At 42.2% G+C, this 24701-nt stretch overlaps 1 protein-coding gene across 2 annotated transcripts in view; it reads right to left on the reverse strand.

Moving 5' to 3' along the window:
• The window catches only part of PIP4P2 (phosphatidylinositol-4,5-bisphosphate 4-phosphatase 2), a 52150-nt gene extending 35236 nt beyond the window's left edge, over positions 1-16914 (reverse strand). The window contains exons 1-2 of one of the 2 annotated variants that reach the window (XM_042924081.1): positions 16716-16781; positions 9339-9414 (exon numbers count right to left, since the gene is read on the reverse strand). In XM_042924081.1, coding sequence (XP_042780015.1) covers positions 9339-9345 — 7 coding nt within the window. In that variant the 5' untranslated portion in view covers positions 9346-9414; positions 16716-16781. Of the gene's footprint in view, positions 1-9338; positions 9415-16715 lie in introns of both variants that reach the window. The other variant, XM_042924080.1, reaches the window with a different exon arrangement.
• Between the last annotated feature and the right edge of the window lie 7787 nt (positions 16915-24701).

Genomic DNA, 24701 nt, shown 5'->3' on the forward strand with positions numbered 1-24701 from the left:
TAAAATTTTTTTAATGTTTATTTATTTCCGAGACAGAGAGAGACAGAGCATGAGTCGGGGAGGGGCAGAGAGAGAGGGAGACACAGAATCAGAAGCAGGCTCCAGGCTCTGAACTGTCAGCACAGAGCCTGGCATGGGGCTCGAACTCACAAACCGTGAAATCATGACCTGAGCCAAAGTTGGACACTTAACCGATTGAGCCACCCAGGCGCCCCAAGGGACTTTTAACTCCAGAGATAAATTCCACAGTTAGTAAACCCGCAGCAATTGGCAATGTAGATTGTTTGTCCTCTTTTCACTTTAAAAGTCAACAGATGACAACTATCATACCTATTTCAAATTTCTGCCCTGGATAAAAATCCACTGTAATCTCAGAACTCAGGATCATTAGATATTGAGAGTCACAAAAAGTCTTCATTGTGGAAGAGTCTTGTCACTTTTTTGCTTTTATTTATTTTTGAGAGAGAGAGAGAGAGAACACAGGCAGGGGAAGAGCAGAGAGAGAGAGAGGGAGACAGAATTCGAAGCAGCCTCCAGGCTTTGAGCTGTCAGCACAGAGTCCAATGTGGGGCTCGAACCCACGAACTGGGAGATCATGACCTAAGCCGAAGTCAGACACTCAACCAACTAAGCCACCCAGGCACCCAGAAGAGTCTTGCTACTTAAACAACGGTCAGTTTCTCTATGGGGTTTGCCTAAGTGAAAAATCTTTTTTTTTTCCCTTCCATGTGAGCAGTATTTGTTAGACCAGTAGTCCCCAATCCTGAAAACTCTCTCAAAGTTCCAGAGTTGTACCATGTTAGAAAATCAAGCAATATTAGGAATTACAGTGTCTAATTTCTTCATCTCATGGGAGAGAAAACTGCAGCCTAGAGATTCTAACTTTTGAATAGATTTTTATACAGCCTTCAGAAAAGTCAGGAGCGGACTTCTCTCCCAGAGGTTTCTCCAAGATAACAGTTGTCTCTTTCGCTCAATCATTTCATACAGGCAGAAAACGTAAGAACTACTGAGGATTCCGTAGAAACACCTAGACAAGAATCAGATCTGAGCTAAAGAGGAAGTAGAGAAGGAGAGGGAAGACAGGGAAAATAAAAAAAATAGGACAGAGTATGAAAAAGAATCCATTCATGATAATAAAAACTTCATAGAAAAACTGAGACTCTTAAGAGAGACGATATCAAAGAATATGGATCACAAGGCATATGTGAAACACTCCTGAAACACTCCAAAGGAACCATTATTATTCTGTAAACCCACCGGATGAGCAAGAAAAATAAAAAGGATCAAGCCTGGCTGGTTTTTTCCCCTCCTTAGGATCTTTGGGGAGAACATGCATCAGGGAGGGCGTGAGCCTGGCTGGTATTGGTTATCTCTGCTTCTCGGGTAAAATCTCTCCAGTCCAGTTCAGCACCCAGAAAGGGAAGACCAGCTTGTGTTCCTCCCCTCTGTGAAACCAAAGGAATAAAACTATTCCGGGAGACTCTTGGGTTCTTGCAGAGCCATGGATCCATTCGGCTGAAGTCAGAATGGAAGGTAAATGTGCTACTTATTAGGTTACTGACTCTTTGCTCCAAATCTCCCCTTCTCTGCTTTGTCATGCTGGCGCTGGAACTCTGCAAACCACAGCGTGGTTTTGCCAGCTGGCTGCAGGCTGTATTCTGTAAACAGGAGGCGATAAAGGAAGCCTGGATGGTTGGAGGAAGAAGGGACTTGCAGCCCTTTCCTCGGGGGCATGAAGTCTTTCTCCAGAGCTCAGAGGCATCAGCTCCAGCTGGCCCGCGTCTCTCAGAAGTCCCGTTTCATTTCTGCAGGACCCCGCCTCTAAATTATTACATCTTACTAATGCCAATCCCTCCCCTCTGTTCTCTCAGCCCTAGACTCTGTGGTAGGTATTTCCCGCGTTCGATACCCACTTGACACCTCGGAATAGTATTTTCACAACTTCATACCTAATTAACAATTAAAAATCCATACCTAATTATATTCTCTTCTGTGGTGTCTCTCTTCAGCTCCTAACTATTCATGCCAAGAATAATCCCAGGAAACTGACCCTCAAAAATGGGATTGAAGAAATGGTTTGGTCCTGCCTTGGGCTCGAAAGCAGTGTTGAGCTCCTCTACCAGTGGGACGCGGTATGATACTAATGGGTGGCTTGCAGTGGCATCCTGATGAATCAGATTATCCCCTGAAGATGACTGTGATGTTTGTGGCTCCTTCAGTTGACCATCATGGCCGTAACAACTCCTATATGGATTGTGATGTGGGATGGATTCCCCTGAATACATTGGGAGCCTTTATAGAAAGAAAACGAGCAGCTCAGGTCTTGAAACTCTCAGCTCAAGTCATGGTCGGAGCACTTCTATCGTAGCCCTGAAAGTATCACCTGTTTCTAATTGTCACAGGGCTTATACTGCTGGAAATCAAACACAAATTTAATTGTGTAGACTGCAAAATTAGAACACCACATGAATTCACAGCCTTACCAAGCTGTCACGTGAAAGCTGGGGCATTGACTGCAAAGGAGTGGACCTCGGAAACACGGAATGGGCCATCTGGTTGTCGCCAAACAGAGCTGAGAATATGAATCCCTGAGTTACTGTGAGCCTCCCTGGTGAGTGGAAAGCAACTCTTCCTCCGAGTCTGAAGAGATGAGCCTTCCTTGGCAGGAACACTGCCCCAACCTCCCCTGAAGTAGTTGTCTCACAAGTGGACAGTCATTCTCCTGAAGATGCATTCTCATCTGTTGTTGTCTCAAGACACGTAACGAAGCTCAGATCTCAACATGTTCCAGGAGGTACAAGTAGAAAGCGTGACTCAGGAAGAAGCAGCCTATATACATCAAGAGACTTGCAAGGTTTTGAAAATATATACTGCCAGAAACTTGGAGAATATGTGTGGGGGGAAATCCTAAGGGTGTTAAACCAAAGAGGATGGAATATAACACTGAGCTGAGCCAAATTTAATCATACGGGTGTGCTCGTCAGATGTTCTGGGTTCCATGTTTGTTTTAAGGCTGCAAGTAGCTCTCTATCAGTTTACTTGTCTGTTGGTGAGACTTGGCCTTACCTTTCATGGCACTGTGATGTCAGAACATCCCTAGCATGGCGCAGGAGAAGAATCAAAAGCTTAGGGAGCTAGGAAGTTGGGGTGAATTTATCATAAGAAATGTGCATGCCCACACCTACTACATCAGTTTGCTTATTTTCTAAGTCGAACTGCTCCTCCGGGGAAATCCTAGTGTTGTGACTGCGGACGTGTGATAGGAAGCCCCGCTATAAGTTGTGATGCCAGACAAAGTCAAGAGGCCTTCAGCAATACCCAGGAGAAAAGTAGCAGCCAGTCAGGCACTCTACAGTGGGTTCCCAGAAGTTAGTGAGCATTCAGTGGGTCACAAGCATCCATTATGCACCAGGCACAGTGCTAGGTGCCCGTCGGGGACACCATGGGGAATGAGACAGGTTCCAGAGGTCAAAGAGCTCATGTTCTTAACATGGAAAAAGGCAGTGAAACTGAAGTACAACTTGGTGCAGTAAGCGCTCTGAGAAGGATGTGCGCGGGGGCTTCTCGAGCACAGAAGAAGGCATCTAAATCTGACTAAGGCAGAGCGAGGATCAGGGGTGCAGGGTGGGCAGAGGGGAGAGGAGGGTAGCAGTGGACTCACTCTAGCACAATTTAGCTTTCCTCCAATACTGCAACCTTTCTCTATCCTGTTACCATTAACCCCTCCCTCCGCAGCAGCTCTAGAACAGCCACACGTTATTGAGTGTGGTTGTAGTATCAGCTTGGAACCAAGATCAATCTGCATCCTAATGCCTCCAGCATTGCTTGTAAGAGTTTATGTGGTGCCCGCAGCAGGCCCCAGGCAACGACAAACCAGGCCTTCTTCTACAGCAGCTGATGATGTGTACTGAATTCCACTACGAGCTATTAATCTGTCGTTTTCCTCTCCCTCCGTGGTCTCAGGCGTTCGGGCTGTATCAGAACACTGCCTCCTAACTGGAGGTGCTGGCAAGAAGTGCCCAGTGACCTGCCAATGACCAATTCCTGGACGACAAAAGCTTTTTGCCCTGATTTCTCTGTTTCTCTTAAGGCAATATTCCTGCCTCATTCTATTAATGCATCTCATCTGTGGTACTAGTGCTCTCTTCAAGTATTGACAGTGAATAAGCCACATTTGCTTCCTCCACTTGATCAACTACAGTGTCTGTGCTGACTTGGATTTCAAAAAATGCGATTTGGGGGCGCCTGGGTGGCTCAGTTGGTTAAGCATCCGACTTCAGCTCAGGTCACGATCTCACGGTTCGTGAGTTCAAGGCCCGCGTCAGGCTCTGGGCTGATGGCTCAGAGCCTGGAGCCTGCTTCCGATTCTGTGTCTCCCTCTCTCTCTGCCCCTCCCCTGTTCGTGCTCTGTCTCTCTCTGTCCCCAAAATAAATAAATGTTAAAAAAAATTTTGAAAAAAAAAATGCGATTTGTTTCCTGACCTGATTCATTCTCCATAAATCTACGCAAAAAATCAGACACATATTTGGAGTGAAATGAACCTCCTAAAACCAGTACTTATTTTTTAAGCATATACTAAGTGTATAAAGATATTTAGTGAATAAGTCCCTTAAATTCTAGTGTTCAGATATCTTTACCCCATGGGTTAACTAAATTTCATTTCAAAATACAGAGATTGCTAACAAAAGCCAGAAGTTAATCCAGGAGAGAAAGTTCCTCATTATAGCCAATAGAGGGTATGGCCACTGTATATCACAGCAATCTTCCCATAATGGAATGGAGAGTTTCCTCATTTCTCTCCTAGCTGCATGGTCTTCCAGTCTGTGGCTCTCCCATGCTTGTTTCTGTGGTGGTTTTACAACATGCCTGCATTCAGGCATGTCTAATAGTTTTAGTAATAACCTACATCTTCATTTAGGACTGGTAGCAAATACAAACACCCTTTCGTTGAGCATGGCAAAGTATTCTGTACAGAGAACCAACAGAACAGGATCTCTGAATTCTGTAAATCTGAAAATGGTTTTCTTAGAAATTTTTGAAATAGTTTTGTATTAATTGGTAGAATTCATACAGCTCAGTAGATATCAGTGTTTTTTAGGGAAACATCCTATGGCCTGAGAGTAATAACAACTTGGGTGTTTATGAAAGTCTTCTCACCTTAAATCTACTCACTATTCTCACCCTGTGTTTCTTTTCTTCTGGACTGTGAATCTTAGCACTTTATTCTCTAACACTATAAGATTTCATCTTATAACATACCTTCCCCCAAATTCTCCCTCTGTAGAAACCACATGTTCAAATGTTGAACAATTAGAAACTTTCTTATACACTGTTTTAAAATCCCTATTATGAATCTACCAAGGTTAAATATTTCAGCTTGGAAGAAGAAGGATTTTGCCATTACCTTTAGAAATAGATGCTTTGATAGAATGCCCTAACCGTCATGTGGCACATACAAACACATTCTACAGAATAATATATTGCACGTTAGTTGGACTTCCAATGCTTAAAAGAGCTATGTAATACTCTTTAATATAATATCTTTCCAATTTTCAGAGAGTAATAGAGTAGGAACTTAAGTGAAAGAGGGACATTGGAAGTAAAAGAGTGAGATAAGATAACCACCTATATTTCAAAGTTATAGATCTATTCTCGTAGGTGTATCCAGATTGCTTACCAAGAACAACTGTGTCATAGAATAGAAAAGCAAAAGGAAATATACTAAACCACGCCTTCTCATTTAGGAAACTGAGGCACAGAGATGTCAAATAACTATGCTCAGGTCAGCAGCTAGCCACTAGCAGAAAGAACTCAAGCATCAAGTCCCACAGGCTAAACCATACCTGGTAGTGAGATCATCTCTTAGATTATAAAGGGATTTAGATATCCAGTGCTTGAGAAACTGACATGAAGGCCAGGAAGAGAAGCCATGCTTTCCATTCCTTTGTCACATTGTTTTTATTCTTACGGGGGGAAAAAAAATTCACTTTACGACAGCAATCAGGAAAAGGAAAGAATCTGGAAAAGTGCCAAAGCAACACAAACGCTAATACATTCCCCCCACCCCCAAAAGTAGAGAAGTCCTCTCAAAAGAACAGAAAACAACAGGAAGAATGTATTCCCTCTTAAGAGCTATTAGAGGGATATCCCTCCCAGTGTATACAACATCTCCTCATCCTTACAAAACTGAAACACAAAACAGCTGAGCACAAAACTATATCCAATGTTGCCTGCTTTTCCCCATTTGGATCACTTCCCAGATAGTTGCTTATTGCCCTCAAAGATAGTTAATGAACATCCATCTGGCTAACTCGCCTCTCTAACATCTGTATTCGTCTGGCTAACATCTGTATCCATCTGCCAATCTTTCAAGATTTTAACAGAATGTTATACCCTAAACATTTGACATTCCTGAAAACCATATGCAAAGTCCTTGGAAATGAATGGGAAATTCACAGCATCACCTCTCACCACAGTGATGTGTTATCATACAGATGATAAATAATTGCTGAATGAAATTTACTCTCTAGCCCTGATGTGTCCTCATATCCCAGACTTGCTCATCCACTGCCTACTCGACACCCCCAACTGAGTGAGGAGTGAAGGTATTTCAAACTCAATGCTTCTAAAACAGAGTATTGAGGGGCACCCGGGGGGCTCAGTCAGTGGAGCATCAGATTCTGGATTTTGGCCCAGGTCACGATCTCATGGTCATAGAATTGAGCCCCGCCTTGGGTTCTGCCACAGGGCTCTGCGCTGAAAGCTTAGAGCCTGCTTCGGATTCTCTCTTCCTCTCTCTCTCTCTGCCCCTCCCCCACTTGTGTGTGTACACTCTCTCTCTCTCAAAATAAACATTTTTAAAATATAAAATAAAATAAAACAGAATATGGATTTCCACTGTCCTTCCCCCTGCCCCCACATACACAACTTCTTCTCCTGTTTGTCTACCTTAGATAAAAGCAGAGTTTCCTAGTTGCTTGGGTCAGTTTTGGAGATTTGTGATTCCTTTTCTTCCACTGACTCAGTCCGTTGGCAAGTCCTGCTGCTCTATGCTTAAATATGCCCTGAATCCAACCACGTCTCACTGCTTCCTTCCGCCACGTCCACCCTGGTTCAGACCTCTTACCTAGCCCACATGAACAGCCTCCTGATTAGTGCCATGTCTTATTCAGTGTCTTATTTCCCCCCCAGTAATCCACTCCCCACATCCCAACCACGATGATTTTCTTTCTTTTTTTGATGCTTATTTTTGAGACACAGTGTGAGTGGGGAAGGGGCAGAGAGAGATAGGGACAGAGGATCCAAAGCGGGCTCCGTGCTGACAGCAGCAAGCCCGACGTGGGGCTTGACCTCATGAAATACAAGATCATGACCTGAGCCAAAGTTGGATGCTCAACTGACAGCCACTCAGATGCCCCGATTTTCTTAAAAAGTAAAGCATTTCACGTTTCTCCTTTGCTCCAACCCCTCCACGGTTTGCCATTACCCTCGGAATGCAACCATATCTCTGACGGTGACCTACAAACCCTCCTTGTCTTCCCTGGCCCAGTCCCCTAATCCCTTCCGCCACACTTCCCCTTAGACACCACGCTGTAACCCACCGCCCTCCTTGTTTTCAAACAGCATGTTTCAACTTGCACACTTCTCCCCTGTCTTCCAATGGTTGATTTCAGCTAATTTTTCAGGTCTCTGAGCAACTGTCATGTCTGAGGTATCCTTCCTGAAGCAATCAGAGACACTCCCCATGCAGTTAACCCTCCATCCTCATACCCTGCTTTATTTTCTTCACTCTCTGAAATTATAGTGCTCACTGTATGTATCTCTCACTGGAACATAAGCTCCCGGGCATCTGGAACAGTACAATAGGCACTCAAATATTTGAAAGGATGACTGACTGAATGAAACATGTCTTGATTAATGTACTAAAGATGCTGGCTAGAGCCAGGAGGAAGTGTGGGCATTATAAAATAGAATAAAAGAATCATGGAGACGGATGCCTGCCAAACGGTGGGAAAGGATTGTAATAAGAAATGGGCTGGGGCGCCTGGGTGGCTCAGTCGGTTAAGCGGCCGACTTCGGCTCGGTCACGATCTCGCGGTCCGTGAGTTCGAGCCCCGCGTCGGGCTCTGGGCTGATGGCTCAGAGCCTGGCGCCTGTTTCCGATTCTGTGTCTCCCTCTCTCTCTGCCCCTCCCCCGTTCATGTTCTGTCTCTCTCTGTCTCAAAAATAAATAAAACGTTAAAAAAAAAATAAAAAAAAAAATAAAAGAAATGGGCTTGCCGCAATACTGGAAAACTGGAAGCAGATACACTTCACCAACATTTGGGCTCCATTTTCCCTTCATAAGGATGTGGCCTCAGCGAAGCAGCCTGTGATCCAAGAACCAGTCTGAAATCGTTCTCCTATAGGTGGCGTTAGTTTTAGCCTATCACAAAATCAGCTTCAGCAAGACCCTACTTGGTCCATACCACAGCCGGTGCACACCCCCGGGGAGGCCTTCACGGGGTGTGTGGTCCAGCCGCTAACCTTACAGTGGGTCACGCGTATGGTGTGGGTCTCTGGGTCTGCCTCACCTTCTCCTGCCAATCCACAGCCAACCCCAAACTCCGCAAGGATGCGAGGAGGTTCAGAAATGTAACAGACTGCCCAAATATATTCGAGAACTCTAATTCAGCGCACCGGACTGAATGCTTACGTCCCCTCAAAATTCGTGTTGAATCTCTCACCCCCAATGTGATGGTATTAGGAGGTGGGGCCTTTGAGAGGTAATTAGGCCATAACGGCGAAACCCTCAGGCATGAGGCTAGCGCTGTTACAAAAGGAGTGGAGAGTGGAGTGCACTCTTTCCATCATGTGAGGAGGATACAAGAAGTCAGCACTCTGCAACCTGAAGACACCCTCAGCTCTCACCAGATGCTAAACCTATTGGCACTTGGATCTTGGACCTCCCGACCTCCAGAACTGTGAGAAAGAAATGTGGTGTTTCAGCCACCCAGTGTATGGTATTCTGTGATAGCAGCCTGAACTCAGACACTCAACAAAACTCTAGGCTGGAACAGAACATAGTTCTAAGTGAAATAAGACTTTGCCCCACTTTAAACTGAGGCACCATTTCTAACTTTAGATTTCTGCAGGTAGAGGACAGAAGAGGACCACTAAAAACAATACAATTTCTAAGTGAGGAATGCAGGGGTTACATAGTAAATAACTTATCTCTTCAACCAGAAGTGAATTTATTTTCTAGTCACTGAAAACAGTTCCTCAAGCAATTTCAAATGTACACGTTTTTAAAAAGTGAAACAAAGGCAAAAAGGAAATGACAACGTCTACTTACATTTCATACGAAATCTACGTGTGTTTCAGAATAAAGAATTGGCCTCTTCCCTGAAGTTAAGTCACCTTGAAGGGATCTTACAATTAAAATAAATGTACATTAGAATATTAGATCAGGTGGAAATGAATAATTTTTCAATTCTTTAAAAAGGACTTGAATATAAACACGTATAAACAATTATCACTGAGGTTACTAATGACCTCCGTGACACTAAGTTCAAAAGACATTTTTAGCCCTTATCTATTTGTACTTTCTTGCAGCTTTGGACATGTTCGACTACTCCTTTCTTGAAGTGGTCTCTTCTCCTTGATTCTGTGATATGAGAGTCTTTGGGTTTTCCTCCTACCTGCCTGGAAGCTACTTATCAGTCTTCTCGGAGGTTCATCTTCCTCTAACTAGTTATTGAATGTCGGAGTATCTCAAAGCTTTACCCTAGGCTCTCTCTTCTTTTTACTTTGTTTTTTTTCTCCCTAAGCGGTCTCATAGATAGTCTCCCAAACTTTTGTGCATTTTGGTACACAGAGAACATGACAATATTTTTATAGGTACTCAGAGATGGAGGCCTCTGGCCTAAAGCCTTCTGCTGTTCCAAGGACTGATGATAACCAATATCTTAACACACGTATGTTCTATCTCAGCACATTGCATGGCACACTGGTGGGGCCTCGGGAAGTTCTGAATCGACATCCATGTACTTGGCTGTCACCAATACACAAATAACACAATTTTGTGTTTTTTAACCTAGGCCTCATTTCTCAGCTCTACACCTGTAGGTCCAATTGCCTACCTGACATCTCTTCTTGGATATTTGAAACCATCTTAAATGTGTCATGTCTAAAAGTAAGCTCATGACCTGTGTTTCCCAAAAACTGATGCTCTTCTGGGGATCTCTCAGGGTAGGCAATCACATCAGGCTGTGGACACTCTGGAAGATATTCTTGCCACCTCCTTCTCACCCTCTCAGCCAATCTACCATCAAGTTGTCTTTAATTTACTTCCTTAACATCATCTTGTCTCCACCTCCACCACCCGAGTCCAAGCTATCATCACATCATAACTGATCTGCCTGAATCATTTCAGTGGCCACTCAAGCCATGGATCCTCATTGTCTCTTGCTCCACTGTCACTCATTTTCTACTCTAGAAATAGAGTGATTTAAAAATAATAAAAATAGAATAGAGATTTCTCCAAAGAAGACATACAGATGGCCAACCGAACCATGAAAAGCTGCTCAACATCACTAGGCATTAGAGAAATGCAAATCAAAACTACAATGAGATATCATCTCACACCTGTCAGAATGGCTAAAATCAATAACACAAGAAACAACAGTGTTGGCGAGGATGTGGAGAAAAAAGGAACGTTCTTCATTACACTGTTGGTGAGAATGCAAACTGGTGCATCCACTGTAGAAAACAGTATGAAGGCTTCGCAAAAAATTAAAAATAGAAATGGCATATGATCCAGTATTTCACTACTGAGTATTTTCCCCAAGAAAACAAAAACACTAATTGAAAAAGATATATGCACCCCTATGTATACTGCAGCATTATTTATGATAGCCAAGATGTGGAAGCAACCTAAGAGTCCATCAACATAGGAATGGATAAAGAAGATGCAATGTGTATGTATACACACACACACAACACACACACACACACACACACACACACACACACACACACTGGAATATTACTCTGCCATAAAAAAGAACAAGATGCTGCCATTTATGACAACATGAATAGACCAAAAAGGTATTATGCTAAGTAAAATACGACAGAGAAAGACAGGGGCACCCGGATAGCTCAGTCGGTTAAGCGTCCAGCTCTTGATCTCAACTCAAGTCTTTATCACAGGGTTGTGAGTATGAGTTTGAGCCCCACATTGGGCTCTGCACCCAGTGCAGAGCCTACTTAAAAATAAAAAGACAGGGGTGCCTGGGTGGTTTGGTCAGTTAAGCATCTGACTCTTGATTTCAGTTCCGGTCATGATCTCACGGTTCATGGGATCGAACCCCATGTAGGGCTCTGTGCCGGCAGTGTGAAGCCGGCTTGGGATTCTCTTTATCCCCCTCTCTCTGCCCCTCCCCAGTTATCTCTCTCTCAATCAGTTTTTTAAAAAAACTTAAAAAAAATAAAAACACAGAGAAAGACAAATACCTCACATATGTATGGAATCTAAAAAACAAAACAAACAAATAGCAAAAACAGATCCATAAATACAGAGAACACACTGATGGTGGTCAGAGGGAGGAGGTAGGAAGGGGTAGGAGGGTTGGAGGTTGGGCAAGTTGGAGAACGTGGAGTGGAAGATACAGGTTTCCAATTATTGAATGAATAAGTCCCATGGATAAAAGGCACATCATAGAGAATATAGTCAATGGTACTGTAAGAGAGCTGTATACTGACAGATGGTAACTATACTTGTGGTGAGCACAGCATAACATACATCCCAGTCACTGTGTTCTACACCTAAAATGAATGTAACGTTGTGTCAATTGTATTTCCATTTAAATAATCATGATGATGATACATATGTAATAATAATAATAATAATAATAATAATAATAATAAAGATGTGACCAGATCATCCCTTCGTTGAAGGCAAAATTTCTCAACATGAACAATAATACCCTGCATGGACTGAGCAATACTTAATTCCTCTGGCCATCTGTTGCTGCAAAACAAATCACCCCAAAACTTAGTGGTTTAAAACAACAGTTTAATACTACCTTTCATGATTCTGTGGATTGTTCAGCTTGAGCTGGATGGGAATCATCTAGAATCTATCATACAGCTACAATAAGAATTTGGCTTGAGTTGGAGTCATCTGAAGGCTCACCTGGGCTGGGCATCCAAGATGGCTTCTTCACTCACATGTCTGAGGGCTGGTCAAGCATCCCTCTCTCCATGTAGTCTCCCCACATGTGTAGTCAGGGGTTCCTTAAAGCATGGTAGTCTCAGTGTATTCAAATTCTTACAAGACAAGTTACTTTCTTCAGGGTACATTTTATAAGAGACCAAGGCAAAAGCTGCAAGACCTCTTGTGACCTAGTCTCTGAAGTCATTCAGTTCTCTTCTACTTTATCCTATACATCAAAATTGAACCACACGGTCAGTCCAGATTCAAGGAGGAGAGGAACTATCCAAGGACTTGAATATCAAAAAGCATAGCTCTTTGGAGGGCGAGAAGGGTCTTTGGAGAACATTAACCATACCCACTTCTCCAATCCCATTTTGCAGTGTATTCCCTGTTAGCTTCCACGTTAGCCACACCAGCCTTCTTCCAGTTCCTTGTACTCATCATACTCCATCCTCCTGAAGGCTTTTGTAACAGAATGTCTTCTTAGTCTAGAATGTGTTTCCAATCCCCCTTTCCCCACGTTCAACTTGGAGACCAAAGTCTCAATAAAGTCTCAGGAAAGTCTTCCCTGTCTTCCTAACCAGGTTAAGTCTTTTTATTATATAATTTCATTGCACTGGATAAATTTCAGGCACTGTCCTTATCCCCACTGCACTTTGAATTTGTTCAAATTACTATGTAATTGATGGCTCAATATCCCCCACTAGACTGGAAGAGGGGCCATATCTGTTTTTCCCATCCTATCACAGAACTTACCTAGTACTCAAATATTTATTTGCTGAATGAATGACAGAAATAAACTAAGTAAATGAACTGTCTCTTATAACAATTCCTTTAAAATTATAGTGAAGTAGATAAGCACATTCCCTATTCAATACATGGATAATTAGGCAATCCCAAATATAAACCATTTTTCAGAGTCTCGTCTATAAATATAAAGGTCATATTCTCTTGCTATATCCTACTTATAAAAATAGCAGATGTATAAAGAAATCAATTAAATATAGTCAAATTATGTAAGTTTTGTGGTATTTCTTCCAATCTTTTTTTTCAAATGAGCCTAAACCTGTCTTTGCTTTTAATGTCTATGCCTTAACAAAAGCTGACACATGTACCAAATGGAGTATTCTAATCACCAGAGAGGTATTCCTCTCCTCTGTGCAGGAATCCGATACTGATGGTAAAAGACCACTAGAAGCATTCCACTTAGAAACCCAGGTGGATTATTACACAGACCAGACATGATTCTGACTGTGCTAAAACAAGACGCAGAATACTAACTGCTTCCCACCACCCACTACATTATCAATAACCTGTCTATAAATAAACACTTCACCAACTTTCAACTTAAAACGGAATACTTCATCTTGGAGAGCTAACATTCCTGTTCTTAGATGGTAACACAAACAGCAAAGGATTCGATTAGAGAAAATAATCACGAGTTATGGCTCTTAACTATTTTTTTTTAAAAAAAGTGCATAATTATGAATGGTATTATAAAACAAAGTTCATTATCAAAAAGTGCATTCTATTCTATTTTGAATCCCAACCTTCAACTCTAATTCTTGTCAACTACTTTCAAGACTGAAAAGATCTGGTCTAGCAACAGAGTGTTTCCTACAATACAAATAATTAGCCATTGTGTTTATTTATTATTTCTGCCCACTTCAACATGGGCTCCAAGGGGGGTTTGGTCAGTCTTGTTGACCTAGAGTAGTCTCTAGCACATCATGCTGCCCAGTGAATCACTGAATGGGTAAATAGGACTGGTGTTCTAGAATCGGATTTTGTGTATTACTCAAAATATATATGAAGATGCTTATTTGTTATTTAAGAGAAGATATTCTGACAAAAATGCCAACACATAAAATGTTCTCACTTCTCATCTATGCTTCTTGCTTCCTAGGTATTATGCCACATGAAATTAGTGTTTCTAATTATCTAACCTTTCTTATCCACCAGGTATAGAAAAAAAATTATATTCTACCATAAGGCAGAAACAGCTTTTAGCTAAATCAATTGTTAAAAACAAGACAACGGGCTCAAAATGGAGTCACTTAAGCTTAGCTCCATATCACCAAACTGAGACTTAATTACACTTTCGACCTCTTCCAGAAATGGAATCTTAAAGTGAATCAGGAACTACCTGATCCGCACTAGTGAGGTCATCTGCCTGATAAACCCCTGCCATCCCATAAAGGAAAGTGGTCTTCCCACAACCATTTCACTTTCTGGCAGTATAATTTCCTTGTTCCCACTCCATTCCGCCTATAGAAGTCTTTCATTTTGTACAGCTTTTGGAAGCTCCCTTCTGTCTGCTAGATGGGATGCTGCTCGAGTCATGAATCATTAAATAAAGCCAGTAAGGTCTTCAATTTTTTTTAACCTTTATTTATTTTTGAGAGAGAGAGAGAAAGTATGAGCAGGGGAGGGGCAGAGAAAGAGAGGGAGACACAGAATCTGAAGCAGGATCCAGGCTCCCCACTGTCAGCACAGAGCCCCACTCAGGGCTCAAACTGGAACTCTCCAACAGTGAGATCATGACCTGAGCCTAAGTCGGATGCTTAACTGACTGAGCCACCCAGGCGCCCCAAGCCAATAAGATCTTTCAAATTTACTCAGTTGAATTTCGTTCTTTAATACATTGAATTTCTTCGGTTATTAAGTTATCTGGAATGAAACTTCTTTTTCTCAGTGGCTGAACTGGACTTTGCAACTTCTTCTGTAATGTGAGGGGTTTTATCAGATTAAACAAATACATGGCAAATGATACAGAATTCTACAAGCAGGTCCGTGAGTATGACTATTTTTGTGGAATAATTTCGCCACTGTGGCTAAAAATACAAAAACAAAGATGCAAGATAGAGGGCATGAAAATCTGTCAGAGGACAGTTGCTTAACTCCAAAGTTTGTCTTTTAATAAATTGCAAATATTTTGCCTCAAGGGGTGACTTGATGAAACATTCATTTATAAGTGGTTAAACTTCTTCTAGACCACCCAATTTAGGTTAAGAGTAAAATATTAATATCAAATTTGTGCATTAAAGGAAATTCCCCCAACTGGTATCCTCTGATACAAGTTTAACATGGACCTACAAACATGACTTGTGGCTTTTCTGTAGGTGAGTCTCTGCTCCATTTTGCACCTTATTTCTTAACTCATTGATCACACTGAATTATTCACAGCTGAACATCTTTTTCCTCTGTCCTGCTTCTTGTTAAGTGCAGATTAAGATCTAGATTGTTGTAATTCATTAAGTGGAAATTTTAAACACTAAACAAGTTGAACCTGCTCCACAACCGCTCCAATTCCAGACTTGAACTTGGAAAAAGTTGTGTTACAAGAAACATGATCTGCCCATATTTTCAAAGGCATTAACATCTGTCTCCTTGGGTTTTTAAACTCCTCTCAAATTCAGCCAAAAAGAGAGATGCACTTAAGCTACGTTTGCAAGTGCCACATTTGACCATTCATTACTCTAAGTGGTTTTTTAAAGTCTTGTCTTCCATTTTCTGTAAGTCCTGACTCCACCTTCTTTCTACTATAGAACTCGACTACAAGGCTTAGAACAAAGATCTTTGAATAGTTTGCTAAACACCTCCCCCCACCCACACACTTCTTTCTTCAGATCCCACCTCTATCAAATTGTTTCTGATTCCATCTTGAGCAGTAAATAAATAGAAGTACATGCAGGATTAACTTGGGTTACTTTTAGAAGTAAGTTCATTTCAATCTCACCCAGACATGCATAAAAAATAGTACATCTTCCTTTTTATTCTTCATCATTCACCATTAAAGCTAACATATACTCGTTACTAAGAGGAGTAACAGGGAAGGGCAGGAATTTCAGACATATTAAGAATATTGATTCATTCTATTCCTTTTGGGGAGACAATTCCCTGATTGAACAGAGCACTGGTGGGGGAACAGGAGGAGATGCACATTTTTCAAGCTAAGCCCTTTCAAGGACAGATCCCAAGGTGAGCAGTACTAGGGGTTTCTCAGCAACCTGAAAGGATTTGTGAATGATTGTGAAAGATTTGCACCTCCTCCAGCTGCACTTAGGAGCTGTTCTAAAACAGTAAAACCCAGTTTGGGAAATTCATGTCACATCCTGTACCCCTGGACAAGAAGTGGTGAAATACACACACACACACACACACACACACACGCGGACGGACGCGCGCCACACACACACACACACACACACACACACACACACACACTCCCCACACACACCCAGCGGGTGAGAAGGGGTGAAATACACACACGCGCGCGCGCACACACACACACACACACACACACACACACACACTCACGCTCACACTCCACCCCACCAAAAGCCCTGCGGGGAAGCTCCCAGCCAAGCAGGTTCGGGCTTGGGAAGGCACAGTCAGCATCCCTCTCTCCCAGCCCAAGTGAGAGGCTCGCCTCCGCCTCGGAGCTACAGCTCCCTTGGTCTTTCACATTCTAGGCTTTTCCTTTCGAAGTAGAAAGGTCTATGCTGGCCTTACCTCTGGGGCTGCTTTCCTGTAAGTACGGCGGGGCCGTGGGAGTGACATTCCCCGAGTGGGATGCTGACAGCAGCGGCGAGCGTTCGTCCACCCCGTCAGCAGCCATGACTGCGGCGGCGGCGGGGCCGGGGGGAGGCTGAGCCGGGGGCTGCGGCGCCCGCGGAGGTGGTGGCTACTGCCGCGGCCGCTGCTGCTGCTGCTGCCGCTGCCGCTGCTGCTGCTGCTGCCGCCGCCTCCGGGAGGACCCGGGCTGTGTCACAAGGCAGGAGGCGGGGGGAGGGGAGGGTGCGGGACCGAGAGGCGGGGGAAGGGAAGCGCGCTGGGAAGCCAGTCTGGGGGAGGGGAGGGGAGCGAGAAAGACGGAGCCCGGGAGAGGGGCGGAGGGGAGGAGTGGAGAAGGGGAGGAGCGGGAGCCAGGGAACACAGTAGGGCTGCCCCCGGAAGGCGGGGAAGGGAAGGTGCGGAGCCACAGAAAGAGGGGCGGGCGGGGGAGGCGAGAGAAAGGGGCTGCAACTCTTCTCTTTGTACTTTACGTTTCCTTAGCTAAGAAGAGGAAGAAGGGTAAAGAGCAACCTGAAAGGGGGTAGGAGAAAAGGCCTTGACTGCGGAAAAACTACAGCAAACACGGATCTCAAGTTCAGCTCCAAGATGGGGGCGGGGGCGGGGGGAGGAGGAGGGATTCTGTGCCGTCCAACTTTGCAGCAGTTAAGGGAAGAAAGCTTACTCCTAAGGTTATCAATTCCTTCTTGAGGGCTGCTGCTGCTTTTGTTGGAAAATCACTTTTCAGTTTCTGTTGTCTAGGACGAAGTAAATTTCTGCAGGAGTGGTGCCATTCCTTGCTTGTCCTTGTTTTCTCGTATCTGTTTGGCACTCTCCTAACAGTATCTTACTGAAATGATGCATAGTGTGCTGGCTTTTACAAGTTTAATTTGACAAAACACGTTGCCCTCATAGTTTTGTTTTTGGACCATATTGTCCCTGACACCTTATACAATAATGAAGCTTATGAATAATGTAAAGCAATTAAAAACTACTTTTCTTGAGCTAGCGTTTTAGAATGATCTTTCACATGTAAAAGAGAGTAAGGAAAAAAAAAAGCTAGGCATAGTTACCGGCATGCTTTCTTGTTTTTTTCTTCTCCTATTTTGGTGGTTGGCTAAAGTGGCTTAAAAATCAACGTTTTGAGTATGCCAGACAGAAACGCAATAGGAAATTATCAAAAGATAATTTTTCTGCAGTAATTCTTGGAGCCATTCAACAAACATATATTATGTGCTTCCTGGGTCTACAAAGGTGAATACACAGGGCAATGGTCTTTATCCTCCAGATGTCTGTGTGGGAACACAGTTGAAAACAAATAAAAAATGAGGCTGGTAGTCCCAGCTGTAGATTTAAAGGGTCAGGAGGAAAAGCTGGCTTTAGAAATTTGAAACTGCTTCTCATGTTACATTAAGAAGGGTCTTCATTTTGCTCTCTGAAGATACTCTTTCTTCCAAAAAATCCATTTAGGCATCAGCTGGAAATCCTAAGGGAAAATCAAAGAATAATGCTTTCTATTATGCAGCATCTTTTATGGGTCAGTAGTATCAGGACCCAACACAATATAAGGATCCCCATACGATATAATCCAAGGGCGTTTATAGATCTCCAGAAACCTGAAAAGTGAGAGGTCAAGATGTAGCGGTCCCTGCAAAAATGAACATTTTACAAAAATGAATGGCAGGCTTTTTGGTTTGTTTTTGTTTTTGTTTTAGGGTGCAGTGAAAGAAGCTATTGAGTTAAAGAAACTTTTAAGAAGAATCAACAAAATCCTATTACTCTAGCATCCTGTCCTGGGGCCTATCACACTGGATTGTAACAGTGGATTTGCGTTTCTATTACCCACCTCCCCCTTATTCCCCACTGACTTTGTGAGTCAGAAACCATAACTGTCTCATTAACTCTTGTATCTCCAGTATCTAACACAATGCCTGGTTCATTAAGAAGCACTCGATAAATATTTGCCAAATAAATAAGCAAACGAGTGTATGAGTAAATCCTCCACAGTGCCAGAATCTTACTAAAGCAAATTGTTAGCGGAAAAAACATGGAGCATCTTGTGATTTTTTTTGATGAAGATGACAGCGTTGCCATCTGACCACCGTTTTTACTGTTCCATTATTTTCTCTTCAACTAGGGTCCCTTTATTGTCCAGGTAAAAAGGTTTGTTTGTTTCTTTCTTTCTTTCTTTCTTTCTTTCTTTCTTTCCTTCTTTATATGGCTTCTTTATCTATTTCAGAATTCATTAGAGGGTGACACAGCTAGTGGTAATCACTCTTCTCACACTATACAAGGTAGAGGGTAAACCAAGGGTATATTTGCAGCAATGCGAAGTTTCGTAAAAAGTAAACAAAAACAAACAAACAAACAAAAAACTTTTATTAGGTATCACTTCATTCTAGTTTAAAAATAATTCTATAGGGGCGCCTGGGTGGCTCAGTCGGTTGAGCGTCCGACTTCGGCTCAGGTCATGATCTCACGGTCACGTCCGTGAGTTCAAGCCCCGCGTCGGGCTCTGTGCTGACCGCTCAGAGCCTGGAGCCTGTTTCAGATTCTGTGTCTCCCTCTCTCTCTGACCCTCCCCCGTTCATGCTCTGTCTCTCTCTGTCTCAAAAATAAATAAATGTTAAAAAAATTAAAAAAAAATAAAATAAAATAAAAATAATACTATAGTTTATGGTTACTCAATAAACATTAAATAATTCTTATCAATCCAAGGCATTTTATGATGATAGTATTTTTCCATCTCTACTCAGGAAATAAGGTAATGTTTCTTTTGGGATACAAGCACAATATAAATAGATAATGTGTGAGCTAGTAAAAGCTGTATCTTACTACTTACTGAAGCTACTTACACTACAATTTTAGTTACCTACTACTGAGCAACCCACCATACCCAAATCCAGTGGTTTAAAACAACATGATTTGTTATTTTTCATGTCTCTATAGGTAGTTGTGTGGTTATTCTATTGGTCTTGCCTGGGCTTGTATTCAGGGAGCTGCATTCATCTGGCAGATTGGCTAGGGGCTAGCTCAACTGAGGCAGCTTGGATGGGGGTGGGGGGGGTGGGGGCGGGTTGTCTCTCTTCAGCTCTTCAAAGTCTGTCATTCCAGGCTTCTTCACATACCTGGTAGGCAGTATTTGAGGGGTGAGAGGGTGACTGCGGAAGCTATGGCACCTTTTCCAGATCTAGGCTCTGCGTCTCAAATAATGTCACTTCTACCATATTCTTGTATCTCCCTCAGCCTGCCTCCTGCTTCCTGTCCAAAGAAAGTTAGAGGCTCAGAGGCCTCTCTTCATGATCAACCCCTATTATGATCGTCAGTCATTGTAAAGATTAAACAACTTCCTCATTTGCACTTTATAAGCCATCCTATGACATCCTGCCTCTAAGCTTCATCTCAGTGTTGGATTTGAAGACCTAGTTCGTGAGCTATTCTTTTGTGCACAATAAACTCTAGCTAAATACTATTTTACTCATCTGGTTTTAATTTTTACTGCCTCTGGATTTCAACAGAACTGTAAAATGATACATGTATGCTGTTTGAACTGTTGAGTTTGTTGTAATTTTTTATGGCAGCGATAGAAAATGCCACCTCCCATCAAAGAGAGCTAAAAGAAGCTAATTGTTACTTTCTGTGTTCTACATAGAAATGACATTAGTGAGGTCAACGAGTTCATTAGGTATGTTTACTACCTACAAGTTACCACAGACAAGAGTTAATTGGTCTACTCTCTGCCCTCTGGTCTCCAGGAGCAATCTCCTCCCTGCTTTTCTAGCTTTCACCGACAGTCTCGTCTCTGCCCCTTCCAGCATTCACCCGCTGCCTGGCCTGAAGACTGCCATGTGCTTTGGGTTTTGTTGGAGCGATACTAATTTCTCTTACATTTATCTATTGCTTTGTACTTTAACTACTCATTCCTGTTGAATTAATCTATTACTTTGTACTTCTGGTCCATCCCACTTTGTCTGGTTAACCTATTATTGCTTTGGAAGAATCCAGCATCCTAAAACTTAGAGACTGAAATAACAATGCGTTATTTTTCAGAAAGGTGCATTCAGCTGGTGGTTGCGCTGCTGACTGCACTCAGCTGAGAAAGCTGGATTGGCTGATCCTCGCTCTCCAAACTTGCTTTCATCCTGGGCACCTTTGTTGAACTCACTCTCAGAATAGCGCTCCCACAGGGCAGAGGCAGATGCTGCCAAGGCCTCATGGGTCCCAATTTTGGAACAGGTACAAGCTTGTTTCTACCACTCTTTACTGGTCAGAGCAAGTCATAAGGCCAGCCCGCATTCAAGCGAGCAGAGGGATAAATTCAGTCTCTTGATGGGAAGTGTGGCAGTGTCACATGCAGAGGGGCATGAATGCAGGGAGGTCACTGTATAATGACCCATCACAGCTAAAACAGTATTTGATATAAGAAAAGCAGTGAGAAAGGCAAAGGAGAGTTCCTCAAGAAACATCATGTTTTGGGGAAGAAGTTTAATTTGAAACATTAAAGTCCATCTAAGAAGTATGTTTTATTAATATCTGTGCAACGTAAAGCATACTCATATTAAATATGTTATTGTAAGGATTATAATTTCTCTCCTTGGCGCATAACCACATGCTACCTCCACTTGGTCACCTTGATGTCTCCATCTTTCTCCTCTGTGCTGGGGGGGGGGGGGGGCAGGCTTGGAGATCAATTATATTTCAATATGATTGCATATAATTTGAATTCAGTACCTCTAAATAGTGATCTTAGTTCAGTTAATTTAACTTCTCTATACCTCTTTTGTTGAATTAGTCTGTAAAACAAAGAAAATAATACCAACTCATAGGGTATTTATGATAATTGAATGAGAAAATGTATGGAATATAAATAATTATCAGTGCTTGGCACATAGATTTGCTATAAATATAAGCTTTTTTTTTTTTTTTTTACTGCTCTCCCTTTTTAACTCTATTAGAAGGGAAACCAGGGGATAAGCATCACTGAACTAAGCTAGGAGTACAATGGTCTTGTATATACTAGGAGTACAATATATATAAATTTAAACAAGACACTGGGATGGGGAAGGCCCCTAAAGAACTTACATTTGTGCCTTCTCTGGAAATCCATATATATATATACACACATATATACATATATATATACATATATACACACACACACACACACATATACATATATACATATGTGTGTATATATATATATGTGTATATATATGTATATATGTGTGTATATATATATACGGATTTCCAGAGAAGAAACAAATGTAAGGCACATATATACATATGTGTGTGTATATATATGTGTATATATATGTTTAATCCATATATATATGTTTAATCCATATATATATATATATATATATATATATATGTTTAATCCATACACACACACACACACACACACACACACACATGTTTTTGGTTGTTTGTTTATTGTTTTTTTTTTTTTTTAAGTAACCCCTAGGCCCAACATGGGGCTTGAACTCATAACCCAAGATCAAGAGTTGCAGGCTATACTGACTCAGCCAGCCAGGTGCCCCTGAGTATGTTTATATGTGTGTATATATAAATATACATATACATATATATACACATACATATATATACACACACACATAAATATATATGTGTATATATGTATATATTTATATGTATATATAAAATATAAAAATATATATTTTATATGTTTATATTTATATGTGTATATATATATATATATATATATATTTTTTTTTTTTTTTTTAAGTCGGCATCATGCCCAGTGTGGGACTTGAACTCATGACCCTGAAATCAAGAGTTGCATGTTCTACCAACTAAGCCAGCCCGGCACCCCTGTTTATATTTTTAACTCACTAATTCATTTATACTTAACTTATAGTTACACAGGGTAGCATCTCAGTGTGTAGCCTGCATGCTCAATGCAAGAACTCTGGAGCATCTCAGCAGGCCTGAAGGGGTTGTATTCAAGCATAAAGGTTCCCGTGTCCTTTGGAAATTCCTATTAAAGAAACATTGAGGAACACTGTCAGGTCCAAGGAAACAGGGATTTATATTTCACATGCAGAATGAAATATCAGTGCCCCTTCATCACTGTGGGGCTTGGGAAGGCAGGAACCTGGGTGTTTGGTGAGGGAAACTTGAAGGATGGGTACTCCACCGTGTCTAGGGTAAAGAGGTTTGCCTTTAGCTCCAAGGGCTTTTGTTCGCTTCTCCAGCAGACAAACTTGTAAGCCCGAAAGAACAATGCCATGTTCCGGAGTTGAAAAAGGTGCTACGTTTTGCAGAAACAGTCGAGGAGGGGTGCAGGCTTGACTGTGGTCACAGAAGAGTTTTCAGTTAATTTGTCCTGGATTGCCTGTCACTATCTCAGTTTCATCAGCAAAATGGAGGATAGCTGTCCTGCATCTCATAGTATGCTAATATGCGTAAAATAAGACACAAGCTCTATAAGCACCCTCCAAAAGAGAAGAGTGAAATGAAGTTCAAGAGAGGATATGTGACCTGAACTTGTGTAGAACTTTCCCTGTTGACCCAAAACTGCCAGCCAGGGTCCAAAGCTGAAGATAAAGAAGCAGTAAGTATTTGCACATACTAAATCAGCAGCACTGGGCCCTCAATAACCACAATTACCCCAAATCATATAAGCCAGAGAAAGAGGAGAAAAAATGAGAATCACTGGAGTCATAAATTGTTGGCTTAACAAAGTTCTACTGTGGCTTTTCCCTACCCGTTTCCAAAAGGCCAAGTGAGAAGGGCTGTAAGAGAATTACTTGCAAAGTCTGGGGGTGCCTGCACTCCGTTTTCTACTCGTACCTCAAATTAGGACACAGGCCAGTCCATCTTCCTAAAGTCTACGTGAACAGGAAAAAAGGAATTGGTGAATGTCAGTAAGAGAAACAGGAAGGCTTGTGGTGTAGCCCAGCTATCACTTCTGCTTTGATGAGAATGTGAGCTTCTGGTAGGCCAAGTGAGTACCACAAAGCTGGGCTTGTGCCATCATGTTCGCACCAACACACACACACAAAACTAACTACTAGGCAAAAAAGTCCCCCGGCAACAAAAACAAAAGTTCAGGAGTATGCCACTGAGTGCAAGAGCTGAGGAGAGTTGGAAAAATTTAAACGAGACACTGTGGACTGGGAAGGCCCCTAAAGAACTCCTATTTGTGCCTCCTCTGGAAATCCAGTATCTGAATACCTGCTATGGAGAGACCATTGTCAATGGCAGGGTGGTGTTGGTTCAACAGTGAGTGCCAAACAGCCTGAGGAAGATGACGATGATGGCCCCTTTAATCCCTCTGGCTCCTCCCCGTGTCCACTGGAGAAGCTAGGAACCAGAAAAGGAAGGAAGGACCTACAGCCCAGAAGTAAACTACACTCTTCCCTCCAAGGTAGAAAATGGGAAAGAGGTAAAGAGAAGGCCATACCCTCTCCCCATTTCCAGTCCTCCAAACCGCCATGCTAGCAGATGACAGAAGAAAGAAATCTTTTATTTGGATATGAAATTGGAGTTATAGACTGAATGGATTTTTAATCACTGAAATTGACCAAGAAGTTATAGAACCTACAGATGTGACAAGATATCTGTGACAGGTGGGGGTGCGGGGGGGGGGGGCTTTAAAATGGCTGTTTTAAGGGCAGTATTTGGAGGAGACTATAACCATTTCTTATTTGTACCTCACTGAGTTACATTTGTTTAGTAAGTTGGATAGATGGATAGATGATCGATAGATGGATAGATAGATACAGAGATACAGAGATAGAGAAATATATATGACTGCTGCCCCAAATTCAAGCTTTCCTTGGCTAAAACATTGTTGACAAATAAATACAAGTATCTAGTACTAAATGCTGTGACTACAAAGACGAGATACAGCATTTAAGAGGTAATTAAGGTTAAATGAGGTCATAACAGTGAGGCCCTAATCCAATAGGTTTGATGGTCTGA

Source organism: Panthera leo, chromosome F2, assembly GCF_018350215.1.
Source record: "Panthera leo isolate Ple1 chromosome F2, P.leo_Ple1_pat1.1, whole genome shotgun sequence".
Classification (NCBI taxonomy): domain Eukaryota; kingdom Metazoa; phylum Chordata; class Mammalia; order Carnivora; family Felidae; genus Panthera; species Panthera leo.